General features: G+C 39.0%; 1 protein-coding gene across 7 annotated transcripts in view; it reads right to left on the bottom strand.

Moving 5' to 3' along the window:
• The window catches only part of LOC140728345 (serine/threonine-protein phosphatase 6 regulatory ankyrin repeat subunit C-like), a 165,237-nt gene that overhangs the window by 15,160 nt on the left and 131,476 nt on the right, over positions 1-18,601 (bottom strand). For all 7 annotated transcript variants that reach the window (XM_073046935.1, XM_073046939.1, XM_073046941.1 and 4 more), the window contains 5 exons: positions 16,589-16,805; positions 13,573-13,660; positions 5,977-6,060; positions 4,959-5,104; positions 2,630-2,712 (listed from right to left, as the gene is read on the bottom strand). In XM_073046935.1, coding sequence (XP_072903036.1) covers positions 2,630-2,712; positions 4,959-5,104; positions 5,977-6,060; positions 13,573-13,660; positions 16,589-16,805 — 618 coding nt within the window. The remainder of the gene's footprint in view (positions 1-2,629; positions 2,713-4,958; positions 5,105-5,976; positions 6,061-13,572; positions 13,661-16,588; positions 16,806-18,601) is intronic.

Below are 18,601 nucleotides of genomic sequence, written 5' to 3'. Positions count from 1 at the left end.
CACTGTTCTACATGCAACACTTTAGTAAGCTGGGTCGGTGGAGTTATTTGTGCGTTTACTCCATGAATTTCCCTTCATATTTTGCTGTGTGTATGAATATCTGTACAGAATAATTCAATTCTAAAACAAGAAAAGGCTCTGTTAAACTTGTCCTCACAGTGTTATAGCAAGTATGCATACTGATACATTGCCCCATTGAATAACACAATTCAGATTTATATCAATAATTTGCTAGACTATCTACAACCCAAATAAAGAAGTGAAGAAACAAAATTCCGGAGCATCATAGTTATACTGGCAGACTGAAAGGTACTTTTTTTTAGAGAATGGACATGGACTTTAGTAAAAGTACGAAGTGATTAACAAGTTTGTGGCCTAAGGTAGAAGGAGTCAATTTTAGAAAACCGAGCACATTTATTTTTCAACATAGTCTCCTCCTACATTTAGAGACTTAGTCCAGCGGTCGTGGTGCATACGGATCTTGGACCTCCAGAAAGTGTCTACAGCATGGGTATTGATAAGTTCGTGGCCTAGGTAGAAGGAGATGAGTTATACAGCTCTCGTTACATGCCAACTCTTTGAGTGATTATGCAGAAAGTTTGAAGTTAATAACTCATCTCCTTCCACCCTAGGCCACGAATTTATCAATCACCCATGCTAAGGATACTTTCTGGAGGTCCAAGATCCATATGTTCCATGACCGCTGGACTAAGTGTGTAAATGTAGGAGGGGAATATGTTGAAAAATAAATGTGCTATGTTTTCTAAAATTGACTCTTTCTACCTTAGGCCACGGACTTATCAATCGCCCCTGGTAAATACAGACCAGTAAATATTTGATGAATGACAATGTTTTGCAAGATCTTTGTATATTTGCAAAAGAATGTCATCTAGGAAAACAGAATATTCCATCACACAATTTAATTCTCATAAATTATTGTCAGGCTTTTGCTTCCAGCACTCCAAAGTTCATTCTAATTATTAACCAAGTTAAGAATATTCCACAAGAGCTTTACAAAACTTGATTTCAAAGATCACATATCCTGAAAGACACAAGTATGTCAAGCCTCTTCCATTAACTTAATTCCACAGCAGCACAAAAATAAAATGAGACAGTAGACCAAAAGGATGAACTGCTGTAAAATTCAAAATGAAACCCTCCATTATGTCTTTTCCTGGTGAACAGATTTTTATGTTAGCTCTCCTTCCAGCACTTACATAAAACATGAACATTCTTCTATATTTCTGCCAATTTCCCTTCACTGATTTTGCTACATCCATGTCAAGGGATCTGGTAGTGGCAAATCATTACAAGCCCTCAACTGCCCCTCGCTCACCCTGCAACCTGCAAGTACTCTATCCTATTCTCCCATTTTCTCTGTCACTCTTCATTTTCCCTTATTTTAGTTTCCCTTCTTCTAATGGCACAGGACTCAAGTCCATCTCCTCTATGTCCCATACTTCTCTCCCTTCCTCCTTAATTAAAAAAAGATAGAGTGCCACCTGTCTTCAACTTCCACATACCATGAATCATCCTTCATAATTTCAACTCCATTCCTTTCCTTTTGCATTCAGAAAGTTTTCTCCCCTCTGTAACTGTTTGTTTTTCCATCTCTACAAACAACTCACCATCTCACAGCAATTTTCCAAGTAAATGTAGGCTCTGCAACTCCTGTTCTTGTACCTTATCCCTTCCAAGTAATCCTAGGTGAAGCAGGAATTTATTTTCTCTTCTTCTAAACTAGATATCCCCTATAATACAAGTACATGCAGTCCACGTCTGTTTAAGGACAATTTTGAGTTTTCACTCACCTGTTGCTTTCTTTTCTATCCCAAACCTATCTCTGTCTGTTTCTTTTAGTATTTCTAATCAGGATTGGCCATGCAAATGTATAATTAACTCATTTTCTTCCTTCTCGTCAGATGCTACCCGATGGAGTGAATACAAGTTGTAATACAATAATGCAGATAATCAAGAAAGATTAGCCTCAACATAAAATAGCATTTGGAAGTAATTTTGATAGGATAAAATGAGATAAATGTGAACCTACTGTGAAATCATGTTTCATGGACAGGCTTGATTGATGTAAAGACAGAGCCAAATAAAAAATTAAAATCAAAAACCTGCTGATGTTGCAAGACCAAAGTAAAAACAGAAAATGGCTATAAACACTCAGCTTTCAACCTGAAATGTTAAATGTCTCTCTTTCTACCGAAGTTGTCCAACCTGCTGAATGTCATCAACATTTTTGTAGAAGACATTCAATTTGAAATAAAGTAGATGCTTTTTCAGAATGATATTCTGGAGGGTTTTATTGTTTATGAACAGAACCAGTTTAGAAAATAATTCACTTGTATTTTTGGTGATACAAGTAATTGCAATTGTTGGAATCTGGACCAAGAAATAATCTGCTGGAGAAATTCAGTGGTTTTTGCAGTGGAAACTTGGGGGGGGGGGGGGGGGGGGGAGGGGGAGAGAGACAGAAATGTCAGCTTTTCATGGTGAAACCCTGCATTGGTTCCTCCAGATTGCATGCTGTTCACTTGTAGTTTCTTCAGGTTAGTCATCTCTGGAAGTCAAACAGACCAAAAAATACAATAAAATCTGCAAAAGGTATTGAATTCCTTACTTTGCTACAAGCCAAGTGAAGAGCTGTATTCTTGTTGTTGTCTTTTAAAGTTAAATCTGCCTTTGCACTGTTTACTAAGATCTCTGAAATGAAAAAAAAATTAGTTAATGAAACTGGAAACCTCATCTACAGATAATCATTGTAAGAAATTGTTGAAACTACTGCAACTATGGTGATGATTATTTTGAGGGATGATTATTTCCAGGGATGATCTAAGATATGCATGCTCTTCACATTTTCCGTAAGGGCCCCAAAAGCTATAATATTAACAATGACTCAAAAATTAGCAACATATTTTTCTTTGATTCACTTTTAACTAAATATTACAGGCTTCACAATATGGTTATCTTGGAGGGGATTTTTCAGCACTTTTACGCAGCTTGAAATTAGTATTTTCAATATAACTTTTTCCTCCAATGGGAATTGCTTAATTACTTGACTAGAAATAACATTTTTAACAAGTCCTTTTCTACAGATTATGACTTTGTCCTGTCCAAAAAATAAAAATAGATGTTTAGTCCTGCTTTTTATCATTCCCCAGGAAATTATCAAACTGTTTGGCAATTACATCAAAATATAAAACAATTAGCATGGCTGATTTAAAGGCCGAATTCTGTCCATAAATGAATCCAGTATTTGAATTTTCATTGTTAAGTCCCAATAAAACTTCCATTTCATTGTTGAGTCTGAAAATTTAAAAAAGATGAGACTATAAAGTGTGATAAACCAATTCTATATGCAAGCCACTTTCCTAATAATTTTTTGTTGTGTTTCCTTTTCCATGATTAATGTCTATTGGTGCAACATTGGAAAATCTGACATAGTCTACAACTCAGATCACTTTTTAAAATATTTAATTGTAATTGTTCTCTTTTGATATAGATACTCCGATCATAAAAATTATATATTTAGGACTGAGCATTTCATAGCAACTCATTACTTTTTTTTAGAAAGGTCTTTTTCCTTCAGTCCACAACACAACTAATTTTGAGCTTGAGGGTCACAAACATAGATGAAATTATTGCATAACTGTTTCTTTAATTTCATAATGTTTTGTTGCTTCACTTTTTATAAGCTCCAGATTGATTGCTTTACTTAACTGTTTACTTTTGTATCTAAATGGCTCTAAATCATCTCTAACCAATCTTACATCAACTGCACCTGAAACATTCAGTTACTAATTAATCACCAAAGAAATACTATTAATAACTATTCTTTTCAAAATGATAGCATAGCAATTTACTGGAAGCAACAGTACAATATAATTTAAAATGAAATGTTCCTTTAAAAACAGATTTTCCTAGGGTGGAGAAAGATGAAACCACAACTTAGGTAGAAAATAGTTCGTCTTCACATGATGAGGAATTTAGTAAAAATTAAAAGGTCTTGGATTGTGAAAACATATTGGGCAACACACACACACACACAATTGAAGAACTCAGCAAGTCAGGAAGCATCTATGGACCCTTCAGTCAAGACCTGAAACATCAGCTGTTCATTTCACTCCATAGATGCAGCCTGACCTGCTGAGTTCCTTCAGCATTTTGTATGCGTTGCTCAAGATTTCCAACATCAGCAGAATCTCTTGTGTCTTTGCACCAGATCATGCTAGATCACACATTAATCCCTCAGCCATGCTGCTGCCAAGGGGTGGATTTAGCTGCCACCTTCACTGCGTGGTCACTCCTCGAGGTAGAATAGGCTGTGGCAAGGAAACATAAACTCTGCTACACCATTGTTGAAATGACAGCTCACTTATTTCTTTCACTGTTTTTAAATATCTCTGATATTCAGTCAGGATTAAATTTTTGTTAAGTTAAAATTCAGTTGAAACATTGTTAATTACAAGCATAAATGTACAGTGAAATAGTCAGATAAACTTACTTGTTTAAAAAAAAGAATGCAATCACATGAAAAAAGATAGCCACACTAAAACCAAAAGGTCAAAAGCAAAGTGCATCTGGACACCTAGCTCATTACATTCCAGAGCTACCACTGGGTTCAGTGGCTGTCTAATTGCATAGCAATTTTAGATAAACCAGCAACTAAACTCCAATACACTCACACTTCTATCAGTGCAGTTTTTAAATCACAGAAGTTGAAGATAACCTGTGCAGTCTTTAATCACAGAAGTTGAAGATAACTTGAACAGCAAACTGTATCGATATGAAGTAAATCAAACCAAACTACATGTAGTTTTAATTTCTCACTTATTTTCAAAGGCACGTCCAATTTGGACAAAACTTACAAACATCACACAATAATTTAACACTCTAATTTAGCTTTAACACTATTTTGCAAAGCAGAAAAAGAATCAAAAAGAACATACCTACAGCTCCACATTGTCCATTTTCAGCTGCCATCATTAAAGGACTTTTGCCTGAATTATCAATAGGATTCACTTGTGCATTTTGATTTAAGAGCAATTGCAAACACTCCACATGGTCTGTAAAAGCAGCTGCATGAAGTGGTGTTCTGAAAGTAAAGATAAATATAGATGTATGAGGTTTTTTTGTAATTTAATCACCAAGTACCAAAAGTATTTGCTTCTGCAATCACAGCTTAACTTTAACAAAAAAACAGTTTTGTCCAAGCATACATTCTAACTTGTTATTCATTTAAGCTCTGCATAGATTTATGATCAAAAATTAGTGGTTTTGTGACTCATCTACTCAGTCTTATATCATCCTGCCATACACAACCATATGTTCCCCTTAAGGTTGGAAGGTTAGTTAGCACAAGAGAATGGAATTTTTCAAATCTGAAGTGCACTCTATAATGGTTTTGCATTGTAGTTCAATGTACACAAGGAACTTGATTGAGGCAAATTCATTTCACAAAGAACTATTTCAGTCAGCAAACAGATTTCTTTTGTTCCAGTGGTCAGGTCTGCATTTGAACCCATGTCCAGAGGTATAACATTAGTGCCTATTGTACAATGCCATTCGCTTCTCCCTACTCAAGGGTTTAATCAGTCTTCCTGAGATTTGAACCATATGAAAGACCAGTTGCAGTTCTACTTCAGCTCAGTTTCCCCCAAAACAATACAAAATTAAGTACTAACATTCTCATATCCAAGTAAAAATAAATCACTGAAAGAGGTACTAGTCTTAATTTTAAAAAGGTAAAAGTTTCAAGAGTTAAGTTCCCTCCCTCTCTAGAAATTACTTAACAAATTGTCATTCCAATATGCATAAGGTATTGTCTTAATAATATTTTTATGCATCTAATACATTTTAATTTACTTGAAAAAGAAATTCAATTTATCACCGGAGTGTTTTTGAATACAAATATCTTCACAAAATAAATTCAAAATGTACAACCATCTATCTCTTTGTTTTTCATACCTTCCTTTGCCATCTCTGGAATCAACAATGGTGGTACCTAAAGCTTCTATTAACATTTCTGCACAATTTTCATGGTCATTTATTCTGCAAGAAAAACAAACGTGCATGATTATATTGCCAGAGCCGAAACATCTCTGCAACAACTGACTTTGGAATACCACACATTTTATTATCCAGGCAATACCTTCATGCCAATGTTATCACATCATTAATCAAGTCCAGAAGCAGTTCAAGATAAATAGCTACAACTTTGTCTTTGAAATTTCATTCTTTAAGTTTGCAAACAAGACTGTTTACAATTCTGTCCTAAAGCTCCTTCCACACATCTACTTCTCTGCATTTCTACCTTCCTTAAGCTGTACCTTTAAAACCTCTCTCTTGGATCAATAATTTGATTATGCCTTCAACTTCAGTTTCGTGTCATATTTGGATTGATAATGGTGACAACGTGCTTTCAAATAGTTAATGCAATTTGTGTTCTATTGAAAAACAAGCTGTTGCAAATGCCCCATTACAGTAATTTGTTTTGAACCACAGTAACACTTAAATCTTTAGGGGACTTAGCAAGCTATTTCAAATATTGCAAAATTCTTTCTGATATGAAATTTAAACACAATTTCTATAACCTAATTTATGTCCTTCATCGCACTGGGGCTATACAGCATTGAGGCGCGTCCCCTGGGTGGTGGATGGGGGATCCCTCGTGTGAGGGGTGCACCGGATAATATGGAAGAAGGTGCCATGAACCAACATAGCCTAGGAGAAGGAACTCCGATTCCAAACCTGGGTAGATAGGACTCGTTAGCCTTGGATAGCAGCCTATCTAGGAGAGGGTAAACTCTGATTTCAAACCCGGGCAGGTGGAGCTCATTAGCATGGAAATGCCATCGCCTAGGGGAAGGTGACCCTGACAGAAAACCCCTGGTCCTCCAGGTTGGGGGTTGTGCAATGGGCTAACAACCCGTTCACGTAAAACAAGCAATTGTTACAGAAACCGTCAACAGATTGTCAACCACTAACCCAGATCTCGGGAAAAGCAGGGCCCCATTCAGGAGGCTGATGACACGCTGCAACCAAACCCGTCAGGAAGCTGCAGGGCTGACAACCCTCCTTCACCTGAGGAAAACCATAATGGAGGTTCCAAAGCTGCTCTCACAGAAGAAATCTATCCTAATCGGAACATGGAATGTGAGATCGTTTTGGGAGACAGGTAGGTGCGCACAGGCAGTGAAGGAAATGAACCGATACCACCTCACACTCCTGGGCATGTGCGAAGCAAGGTGGAATACTTTTGGTGAGACCAAACTGCAGACGGGAGAAACTCTGCTCTATTCCGGCAAAGAAAAAGAGGAAGACCTGCATGAGGCTGGTGTGGCCCTGATGTTGTCCAAAGAAGCAGCCAGAAGTTTGATAGAATGGGAACCAGTGTCCGACCGTATCATCACAGCCAGGTTCGAGTCCAGATTCCAGAAGGTATCCATTATCCTGTGCTACGCCCCAACTAACAACGCAGAGGAAGAAGAAAAAGATCTCTTCTACACCCAGCTTCAAGCAGTAGTTGGAAAGGTACCTAAGCAAGATATGTTGATCGTCATGGGAGATCTGAATGCCAAAGTAGGCAGCGATAACACTGGCAGGGAGAGAGAGATGGGCCAGAATGGTTTGGGGAATATGAATGAAAATGGAGAACTCCTTACCGACCTCTGTGTCTTCAACGAACTGACCATTGGAGGTACCCTCTTTCCCCACCAACGCTGCCACAAGATAACCTGGGTCTCGCCTGACCATCAAACAGAGAACCAGATTGATCACGTCATAGTCTGCCAGCGCTGGAGAAGTTCATTGCAAGATGTGAGAGCCAAAAGAGGAGCAGATATTGGATCTGACCACCATTTGGTTGTTGCAAAGCTGAAGATGAAGCTGTCAGCCAAGAAGAAGCAACAGAACACGCGAATAAAGTTTGATGTTAGAAAACTACAGACGGAAGAGGACAAGAAAGATTTCCACATCGCCTTGCAAAACCGCTTTGGGGCTCTTCAAATAGAGGAACAAGATGAGAGAACAGCGGAACACGCCTGGATTACCTTCAAGGAGGCCACTGTAGGAGCCTGCGAAGAAGTACTGGGAAGACCACCAGTCAACAGTAAACCTTGGATCAGGGACGAGACACGGCAGAAGGTGAAGGAGAGGAAGTAACTCAAACAGGAGTTGAATCAGGCCAGAACCCGGCAACAGAAACAAATCGCCACCAACAGGTACAGCGTGATGGCCAAGGAGGTAAAAAAACAGCTCAGAAAGGACAAGAGGTCATACTTCAATGAAATAGCAGAGCAAGCAGAAACAGCGGCCAGTAAAGGGGACCTCAAGGCACTCTACATGACAACTAAACTTTTGAGAGGGAAGAAAAGCAATTTCAACAGACCTGTTAGAGACAAGACAGGCCATCTGCTCACTTCGGTTGAAGATCAGCTGGCGGGATGGAAGGAACACTTCCAGGAAGTATTGAATAGACCACCACCACCACAGAACCCACCTGACCTGGAGCCTGGAGACCCACTCAACATCAATATAGGTGAAATCACCAAGCAAGAAATTCGAAACGCCCTGAAAAACCTGAAGAACGGCAAGGCTGCTGGAGAAGACAACATTCCTGCAGAAGCATTGAAAGAGGGTGGAGAGGTTATGGTGGACCATTTGCATATACTGCTGAATTTGATATGGAGAACAGGAGAGATCCCATCAGATTGGAAGAAGGGCCTCCTTGTGAAGGTGCCAAAATCTGGAGATCTTTCACTGTGTGGCAAGTGGAGGGGGATCACCTTATTGTTCATTCCTAGCCAAGTTCTCACCAGTGTCATCTTGGAGCGGATGAAAGACGCCATTGACCAGAGACTTAGAGATGAGCAGGCAGGGTTCAGGAAAGAGAGATCATGCATTGACCAGATAGCTACACTTAGAGTCATTGTGGAGTAGACAATAGAATGGCAGACTCCACTATATGTGTGTTTTATTGATTTTGAGAAGGCATTTGACAGCCTGGACAGAAAGTCAATGTGGAGCATCTTAAAACACTATGGTGTACCGGAAGAGATGGTGAATATCATCAAGCAGCTTTATGATGGCTTCTCATGCAGGGTCATCCATGATGGGAGACTGTCCGAAGAGTTCCTGGTCACTACTGGAGTCAGACAGGGATGCCTGCTGTCACCTCTACTTTTTCTTGTGGTACTCGACTGGGCTACAAGAACAGCCTATGCTGGCTCAGAGAGAGGCATCCAGTGGACGTTAACAGGGAAATTGGAAGACCTGACATTTGCAGATAATCTCGCTCTTCTCTCACACTGGCTTCAAGATATGCAGAAGAAAATAGATTCCTTGGGAGAGACCTCACAGCCAGTAGGCCTTAAGATCAGTCAGGAGAAGACCGAAGTTCTACGCATTAATAACAAACAAGAGGAGCCATTACGGATTGAAGGACAAATAGTTGAAGATGTAGACAAATCCACCTACCTCTGAAGCAAAATCAGTAAACCAGGAGGTACAGATGAGGACATCAGAGGAAGGATCGGAAAAGCCCAACATGCCTTCACAACCCTGCGACCTGTTTGGAGATCTACGGCCATCTCTGTCAAAACTAAGCTCCGTATACTCAGCTCCAATGTGAAAGCCATCCCGCTATATGGATCCGAAACATGGAGAATCACTAACACCAGCTGCAACAAGATCCAGACCTTTCTCAACAAATGCCTCTGGCAGATCCTCCGCCTCAAGTGGTACGACAGAGTGTCAAACCTAGACCTATGGAAGAGAGCAAACCAAGAGCCCATTGTATTCCAGATAAGGAGGAGGAAGTGGAGATGGGTCGGCCACACCTTGAGGAAGAGCCAGTCGAATGGAATCCACAAGGGAAGAGAAGAAGAGGTCGCCCAAAGCAAACCTGGAGGCGTAGGCTTTTGGATGAACTGAAAGCCGCCGGCCAAACTTGGGAGACTGCAAAACCATCTGCTAGAGATCGCAGAAAGTGGAGGACTTTTGTTGAGGCCCTATGCTCCATAAAGAGCAAAAAGGATTAAGAAGAAGATGAAGAATTTATGTCCTTAGCCCCAATTGAAAAAAATCCAAAAAGTCAACAACACTATGTTGAAACTTAACATGTTCTCCTACAAAAGCAACATTTGAAATATTGAATATCAGTTTATTAAATTAACTAACCCAAATAAGAAAGAAATTAACTGTATGGTGAGAATAATTGCAAATATGAATTAGCAGGAACCCTCCCTTTGGTGTTGCAAACAGGTGGTCTAAGCAAAAGTATTGTTTTGACATGCCAATGGCATACTCTATTACAGTGCATGCAGCATTACTGCTTTCATAGTACACAAGCCATTTACGTGGTCATCTGCTGGTAGCCCTTAATGCCCAGCAGCAATGCTTTAATTTATCATGGCAGCTCCACCACAAGGAGCACAGCAAGCTACAGCTATATGAACTGTAGCTGGTCTGCAAGACACTGACCTGCTCAATTTACTACTTGAACAGAGGAAAGTCAGTCAGTCTATTTTAGTTCCACGGAATCCCCAGATGCCACCATTCAGCTGTTTATTTATGTAACAGATTTCCCCCCAAGCCATCAGACTACCAACCTACTGCCCTCTGCTGTGCCTATTGTCTTGTTTATTATTTATTGTAATGCCTGCACTGTTCTGTGCACTTCATCCACTCCTGAGTAGGTCTGTAGTCTAGTGTAGTTTTTGTGTTGGTTTACGTAGTTCAGTGTAGTTTTTGTATTGTTCATGTAGCACCATGGTCATGTAAAACGATGTTTCGTTTTTACTGTATACTGTACCAGCAGTTATGGTCAAAACGACAATAAAAAAATGACTTGACTTGACTAAGACACCATGTACCATAGTTTGCAATCCTCACTATACAATCCATTCTTTGCTTGTTAGCCTCTTGATCAGGGAGCAGAGAAGAAAGATGTCAATAACTTTCTTTATAATACTGGAGGGCAAACTGCAAGATGCTGCAATCGCTCCAACACCAGCCATGAAAAGATTATACCTGTAAAATTTGATTTTCATCATCAAGTTAAAAGTCACCTCGACCCACTCCAAGGTTAAGGTTGGAGCCCCAAGCAGTGGAAATCACCTCTAACAATGTTTCTTGCTCAATGTGAGAAATGTAATTGCTCTCAAACATCTCAAATAGCCAGAATTTCATGCCAAAAACCATTTTCCCACTCCTCCCACTTCCTTCGGTTTTTATCATCCTTCATTTATTCTATTTCCATTGTATATTGAAGAAGAATTTTGTTCATAATGTATAAATTTTGAGCCATTCAATACTACTAAAGTTGTGACATTGGCAAAACAATCACCTATAATCTATAAGAATGAGTATGTGGGGTTCTTCCTGCTGCTTAATATATTCAGTTATGTGCATCTAAGAAAGAGCATTGGCTGAGGTGCCAGGCTTCAAAACAGCAGCACCAACATCAAACTTGCATTGCAAGCATATTGATGTAATAGTCTTCTGTTCTCTGCATAATTTTGGATGGTGTTTGTATGTATTAACTAACATCCTCATAATCCTCAGAAGTTGCAAGCCATACTATAAGTGTCCAATATTTCGTGAAAGTGATTGTAGATCTTTCAAGTGTCTCTAGTGCCCGAGAGAAGTCCAATTTTGTAAGCAGTGCCAATTACCCTGAATTGCAATGATTCAAATGTTTTAACTTTCTCTTTCTCATGTACACGTTTTGCCCCTCAAACAATGCCTGACCTTGTTGATGTGTAAACCAAAGTACATGACTTCCATCTTTGCCCTCTTCTCCTCTACAGGTCTGTGTTTGCTTCCTCCACCTTCTACCCCTTACCAGAGAGTGCAGCTCCTTCCCTATCCCCACCCCTCCCCTTAAGTTATTGGTTTTCAGGAAATGCAAAATGGATGTCTCTCATTCCATGTGGCAGGAGACAAAAGATATTTTGCATGAAATCGATCAGTCAAATCTTATTCTAAAGAACACAAAGCACATGTATTCATTGGCAGCTGAAGTTTGTAGGTTTTGATTAAAATAAATAAGCTGTAGAACAAATTATTTCACTTCAGATGTTTTTACTTTGACCCAAGTATATTTCAATCAGACTCTTAAATATTACAGATCAGCAAAAAATGTTACTATTGTGATTTTTTTTTCATCCTAAACTGTTCTAATATCTATCACTTATGAATTGGGGGAAAAGAGTAAAATCAAATCACTAGCTTGTAAGTATATCCTAAAATATGAAAAGCATGCTTATTTTAAACTTCATTTTAAAAATATGAATAATGTATAGCAGAACAGGTGTTGCACAAAGCACAAAATACAATAATTCTAAATATAATAAACCTCCATTCATCTGGTAAGTTTTGGAAGCAGGTGGTCCAGGTGAGCAGATTTTTCAGACTATTTTGTACTAATAGTCTAATGCATTTTTGTATTTTAAAAAAAGGAGTTACTCAGGGGAATTACAAATTTACCTGAGAACCAAGTCTCAAGGAAACAGAGTCCAGGTAAGCAGAAAGGAGAGAGCAAGAACTGGAGTCTCAGTATGCTAAAAGGAGTGCAGTGATCAGCACCCAGTTAGCTAAATGCTGAACCACTAGGATTTCTGAAGAGTTGGATAACAAATTATAATAACATTCACTGGACACACAAAGCTAGTTAATTGGCACCAAAATACTGAACTCTACCAAAAATACTGGAACTTCAAGCTTCTTCACTTCGATGTTAACACCCATAAATTACATCACAAAAGCAACATTTACATTAAATAATTAAATCTTTTTTAAACAGTCTTTCTAATTATAGTATTTTTTAAATGACAATATGGTCATTTTTTTGGAGTCCCAAAATTAAATAAATATTTTACTAATTAAAATAAGCATTTATTTTGCCAGAACATTTAACACTAAAATAATATTTCAGAATTGAATTAAATAAGCTGAAATCCCTTACTGGTTTTCAAAATCATAAATTGTGCACACACCAGTTTTCAGTTTCTTAAGATCAATTAAATTGGTCTGTTATATGAAGGTAAAGATAACGCTGAAGACCACCTTTAACAATCTCCAGAGTCTCTCAATGTATTTTCCAATAAAAATTTACAACTAACCAGGTATTGCTTGAAAATGTTTGAATTTGATTAAGTAATACGTATACAAAATAATGGTAAAATGTAGGGTCCATTAGTCTACTCGGCTCATATCATATGCATCTGATTTTACTGCTATCTAAGGAAAAGTAAGAAGCATTGACTAGTTCTAATCTATGATCTTTCAAATTCATTCCCTCCTACAGTATGTTCCATCTTTTAGTCATGTCTCTATATCAGCAAATGTTATTAACAGCATGCTGAGAATAGAACATACCATGGATAAAAATTTCAGTCAGATAATGAATTATAGGTATGAATAACAGTCAGGAGGATGTCATAGACAACAGCTTACAAACTAGTTTGTTACATTTTCAATCTAATCAGATCTAATTCTCTCTTCCCATGTAGTACTCAAACATTAATTAGAATTAGAAAGATTAGCTCAGAATTGACTTACATTGCACAATGCAAAGGAGTAAAAGGAGTACCAGAAAATTTTCTAAGTTCCTTTTGTTCCAGTAGAACCTCTAAACAACTTTCATGACCTGAACAAAACAGAATTTGTATAATCTCTATCACAAAGAAACATTAAATCCTTACACAAAATAAATTTGATTCTCACACAATATGTAACAAAGTCAAAGGCTTTAAATTAATCTTAACAGAATTTCTGAAACTCATATATAGATTACTATCATGCAACTTTTCCTAGATCGTTCAATATTCTATGAATTCATGTTTTCTGGTCATATATTTTTGTGTTTTTTTTCCAGAAAATTTGTTTTCTTTAATACTTTTTCTTCAATTACATTAAACACAAATACTGATTGGATTATACCCCAGCAGTTTACTTTTACTTTTTAAAACACACAATTTCCCATCCTTGGGCTTTCATCATTCCTTCACCTCTGCAAGAAAATCCAAAACTGCTTGCTCATTTTATACAATACTCAACCAAAACAAAACTTACGTTTCTGGGGAATAGAAAAAAGTATACTATAACCCCCATTAAACATAATTGGAAGTTTTTCAGTTCAGCTAAAGCAATTGTTCTGCAAATATTACACTGTGAACAGCATATAAAGATGCATGCTGTTATGGGTAATGTATTAGCATGAACAGACGATTGGTTAACCAATAGAAGGAAGAGAGTTGGGATAAATGGGTTTCTCTCTGGTTGGCAATCTGTGGATAGCGGCATGCGCAGGGGATGGTGCTGGGTCCACACGTGTTCACAGGTACCTCCTGAGCCTAACAAACAGGTCACTGAGTGTATGTTCCTGGATCTTCTGGTGCTGTAACCCATCCACTTCAACGTTGGGCATGTTGCGTATTCAGCGATGCTCTTCTGCACACCACTGTTGTAACACATGGTTATGTGAGATTCTTGCACTTTCCTGTCAGCTGAACCATTTTGGCCATCCTCTGACCTCTCTTGTTATCTCCAGGCTTTATCGCTCACAGAACTGCTGCTCACTGGATTTTTTGTTTTTGTTTTTCACATCATTCTCAGTAAACTCTAGAGTCTGTTGTGCATGAAAGACCCAGAAGATCAATAATTTGATCTCAAGCCACCACATCTAGCACCAACAATCATTCTACAGTCACATCACTTAGATCACATTTCTTTCCCATTCTGGTGTTTACTCTGAACAACAACTAAATCTCTTCACCATGTCAGCATTTGAGTTGTGCCACATGATTGGCTGATTAGATACTTGCATTTATGGACAGGTGTACAGACGTACCTAATAAGGTGGCCACTGAGTGTACACTAATGACTTGGAAGAGCAGACTGACTGTAGTGGATCTAAGTTTGCCGATGGAACTAAATTGAGTAGAAAAGCAAAAGTGATGGTAAAGGTCTAGCAGAAGAGTACAACATTGGTAAATGCAAGGTTAACCACTCTGGAGGGGAAAAAAAATTACATTATTATATAAATACTGAAAGATTGCAGCAAGCTGTTGTGCTGAGGGACTTGAGGGTGCTTATGCATGAATTGCAAAAGGTTGGTTTGCAGATATAACAGTTTATCAAGAAGACAAATGGAATGCCCATTACAAGAGGGATTGAATTTAATAGCAGGAAGTTTATGCTCAAGCTGTACTGAGGTATTGGTGAGGTTGCACCCGGAGTACTGCAAGCAATTCTGGTCTCCTTACATGAGGAAAGATACACTTGGGTACGCTTTTAAACAAAAATACACTTTATTTAAAAAATTAACCAGGCAGGGTATAAAATCAGTAAAAAAAAAAAATTACATGATGTTCATTTTGAAGGGGGATATTTCCATTACATTGAAGGTAACATGTCACCCTCTCCTCTCTCAGCCACACGCACACACCCTGCTTGTTAATGCAAATATTTAATCAGCCAGTCATGTGGCAGATGTTGTTCGGACCACACATCAGAACGAGGAAGAAATCTGATCTAAGAGACTTTGACCATGGTATGATTGTTGGTGTCAGACAGGTATAAGTATTCAGGAACTGCTGGTCTCCTGGGATTTTCACATCCAGTCTCTAGAACAGGGGTTCCCAACTTGGGGTCCACGGACCTCTTGCTTAAGGATATTGGTCCATCGCATAAAAAAAGGTTGGAAACCACTGCTCTAGAGTTTAAAGAGAATGGTGTGATAAACAAAAAATATCTAGTGAGTGGCAGCTCTGTGGGAAAAAAATGCCTTGTTAATGAGAGAGGTCAGAAGAGAATGGGCAAACTGGTTCAAGCTGACAGGAAGGTGACAATAACTGAAATAACCATGCATTACAACAGTTGTGTGCAGAAGAGCATCTCAAAAACGCAAATGTCAAACCTTGAAATGGATGGGTTTCCAACAACAGATGATCACACTGGGGTCCACTGAGTACCTAATAAAGTGGCCCTAAAGAGTATACAGGCTTTGGAAGCTCTACAGAGGAGGTTCACCAGGTTGATTTTGGAGATTCAGAGTTTAGCCTACAAGGAGAGATTGAGTCACCTGAGACTATGCTCACTGAAATTCAGATGAATGACAGGGGATATTATAGAAGCATATAAAGTTATGAAACAGATAGATAAGATAGAAACAGGAAAGTTGTTTCCAATTATAGATGAGACTGAATCTAGGGGACATAGCCTCAAGATTTGGGGAATAGATTAAGGATTGAGATGAGAAGAAACTACTTTCCCAGACAGTAGTGAATCCATGAAATTCTCTACCCAAGGAAGCAGTAGAGCCTATATTTCATTAAATTTATTAATTAAAAAGACAGTTAGACAGGTTTTTGCATAGCACAGGAATTAAAGGTTATGAGGAAAAAGCAGGTAGATGAAGATGACTCCATGGCCAAATTAGCCGTGATCTTATTAGCTGGCAGAGTAGGCTCAATGGCCAGAGAGCCTAATCCTGCTTCAATTTCTTACGTTCAAATGGCACTTCAATTTTTTTTAAAGTAAGCATTTCCATATATTAAACTATGAAATTATGTACCATTGTAACATGCCCAGTGCAAAGGAGTATAGCCATGTTTATCTGTTAACTTTGATAGGGTACTTATAGAAAGTGCTGATTGCAATAAGTTGCACAAAGTTGCGTGACCACAGGCAGCTGCAAAATGTAATGGTGTCCTTCCTTTGGAATCACGACATAGGATAGCGGCATCATGTTCCAAAAGTGTTTCTACACATTCCTCATGACCGGTAACAACCTATAAAAGAAAGGCAACCAATATGTCGATAATCTACTTACATTGTGACTTAACTAAAATCAATCTAACAAAGAGGCATACAACAGAACACCTAAAGAACTCAGCAGAGCGAACACCATCTGTGGAATAAAAACATATATATAAATTTTAGGTTAAGACCCTACATCAGGTTGGAGAGGGAGGAGGAAAGATTGCCAGTATATACAAGTATGTGGAAGGGGTGGGTCAAAGACCAGTAGATGATAGATGGAATTAGATGGGGGAGTGCAGGGAGGAATGATGGCACTAGGTGTAAGGGTGTGAGTGTGAAGGGGATAGAAGAAGTGAACAAAGGTAAAAGAAATCTAGGTGGGCGGGTGACTATGTGTGGCAGGAGGACATCAGGGTGAAAATTGACTGGAAAACTCTTCTTCGTTTATACCATTTGGTTGTAAACTACACAAGTCCAGAGGATGCTCTTCTGATTTGTACATGGCCTTTGTTATGATACCAGCCCCCTCCTTTGTGAGAATTGCAAGAGCCCTAGAAAAGGGGGGTCAATGACCCAAAAGAGAGAGAGAGAGACAGGCTGAATGGACACAGGAAATGGAAAGACATTCCACTGGGACAAAAGCTGGTGACTGTGGCATTGTTCTCAGGAGACACCTGGGAACTGCAGACGTGCCAACTCGCAGGGACATTGTAAAGCCCTCGGGCAAAGTGGGCTGGTTGAGAGAGAGAGGTTGCATCACCTGCAACCTGATTGACACCTGAGATCCCGTGAGGCAGTATAAAGAAGGGTCTGAAAGAGGACGACCCTCAGACGCACCAAGGAGACACCAAGAAGCACGATACCGCTTCCCATGGGAACGGGAAGCCATTTTGAAATAAGCCACGTGCGTTAAATTCCGAATGCGGGGTTTGTGGCTGGAACCAACGGAAGATCGCTTTTAACTAACAACGGGGAAGATCGCTCCCCTGATTACACGGATGTAAACGGCAAGTTTTTCCGTTTTATCTCTCTCTCTCTCCAACACGTGAAACCAAAAGCCTGCAGACTTCAGAGTGACTCTTTATATTTCCAATTGGACTCAGTATTATATACCCTAGACAACGAAAGAGCTTATTTCTGATTGATTATGGTTACACCGGTGTTTTAGATTGAGTTTTGACGATTTGAATGTTTGTATTAACCATACGTTTGTGCCCTTATTGAATAAAACGTTTGAAAATAGTAGCATCCGACTCAGCTGATCCATCTATCTTTGCTGGTAAGTTACCTGGTTACGGGGTTTTCGTAACAAGTGGGGTTCTCGTCTCGGGATTTGACACCAAAAAGGGGGGAGGTCAGTGAATCGGGCTGTAAGTCCAAACTTAAATCTGGTTACGCAGGTAGTCAGACGGGAAACCAGCAAAGATGGATGTGTCGGAATTTAGGAGAAACCCGACGGTAGAGGCGCTAGGGAAGGCTACAAAATCAGACTTAGTAAGTTTGGCGCAGGCCTTAGACCTCACAGCGGTGAAGCCAGCAATGAAAAAGCAGGAAGTGCTAAGGGTCATACAACTGCATTACGTTGGGAAGAAGGTGTTTACAGCTGAGGATTTGGAAAATATTCCCGAAAGGAGATTAGTGAGTGGGACAAATCAGGCAGAGTTGGAGAAAGCAAGGCTGGAACATGAGTTTAAAATAAAGCAGCTAGAAATAGACGCAGCTCAGAAGGCTGCAGAGAGAGAAGCCGAGAGAGCCGAGAGGGAAAGAGAGCAGGTGTTCAAACTAAAGCAGCTAGAAATAGAAGCAGAAGAGAGAGAGAAACAGA

The sequence above is a fragment of the Hemitrygon akajei genome, chromosome 5 (assembly GCF_048418815.1).
Source record: "Hemitrygon akajei chromosome 5, sHemAka1.3, whole genome shotgun sequence".
Taxonomy (NCBI): domain Eukaryota; kingdom Metazoa; phylum Chordata; class Chondrichthyes; order Myliobatiformes; family Dasyatidae; genus Hemitrygon; species Hemitrygon akajei.
The sequence above is the reverse complement of the archived record's forward strand: the minus strand, read 5'-3'. Positions and strand labels throughout refer to the sequence as shown.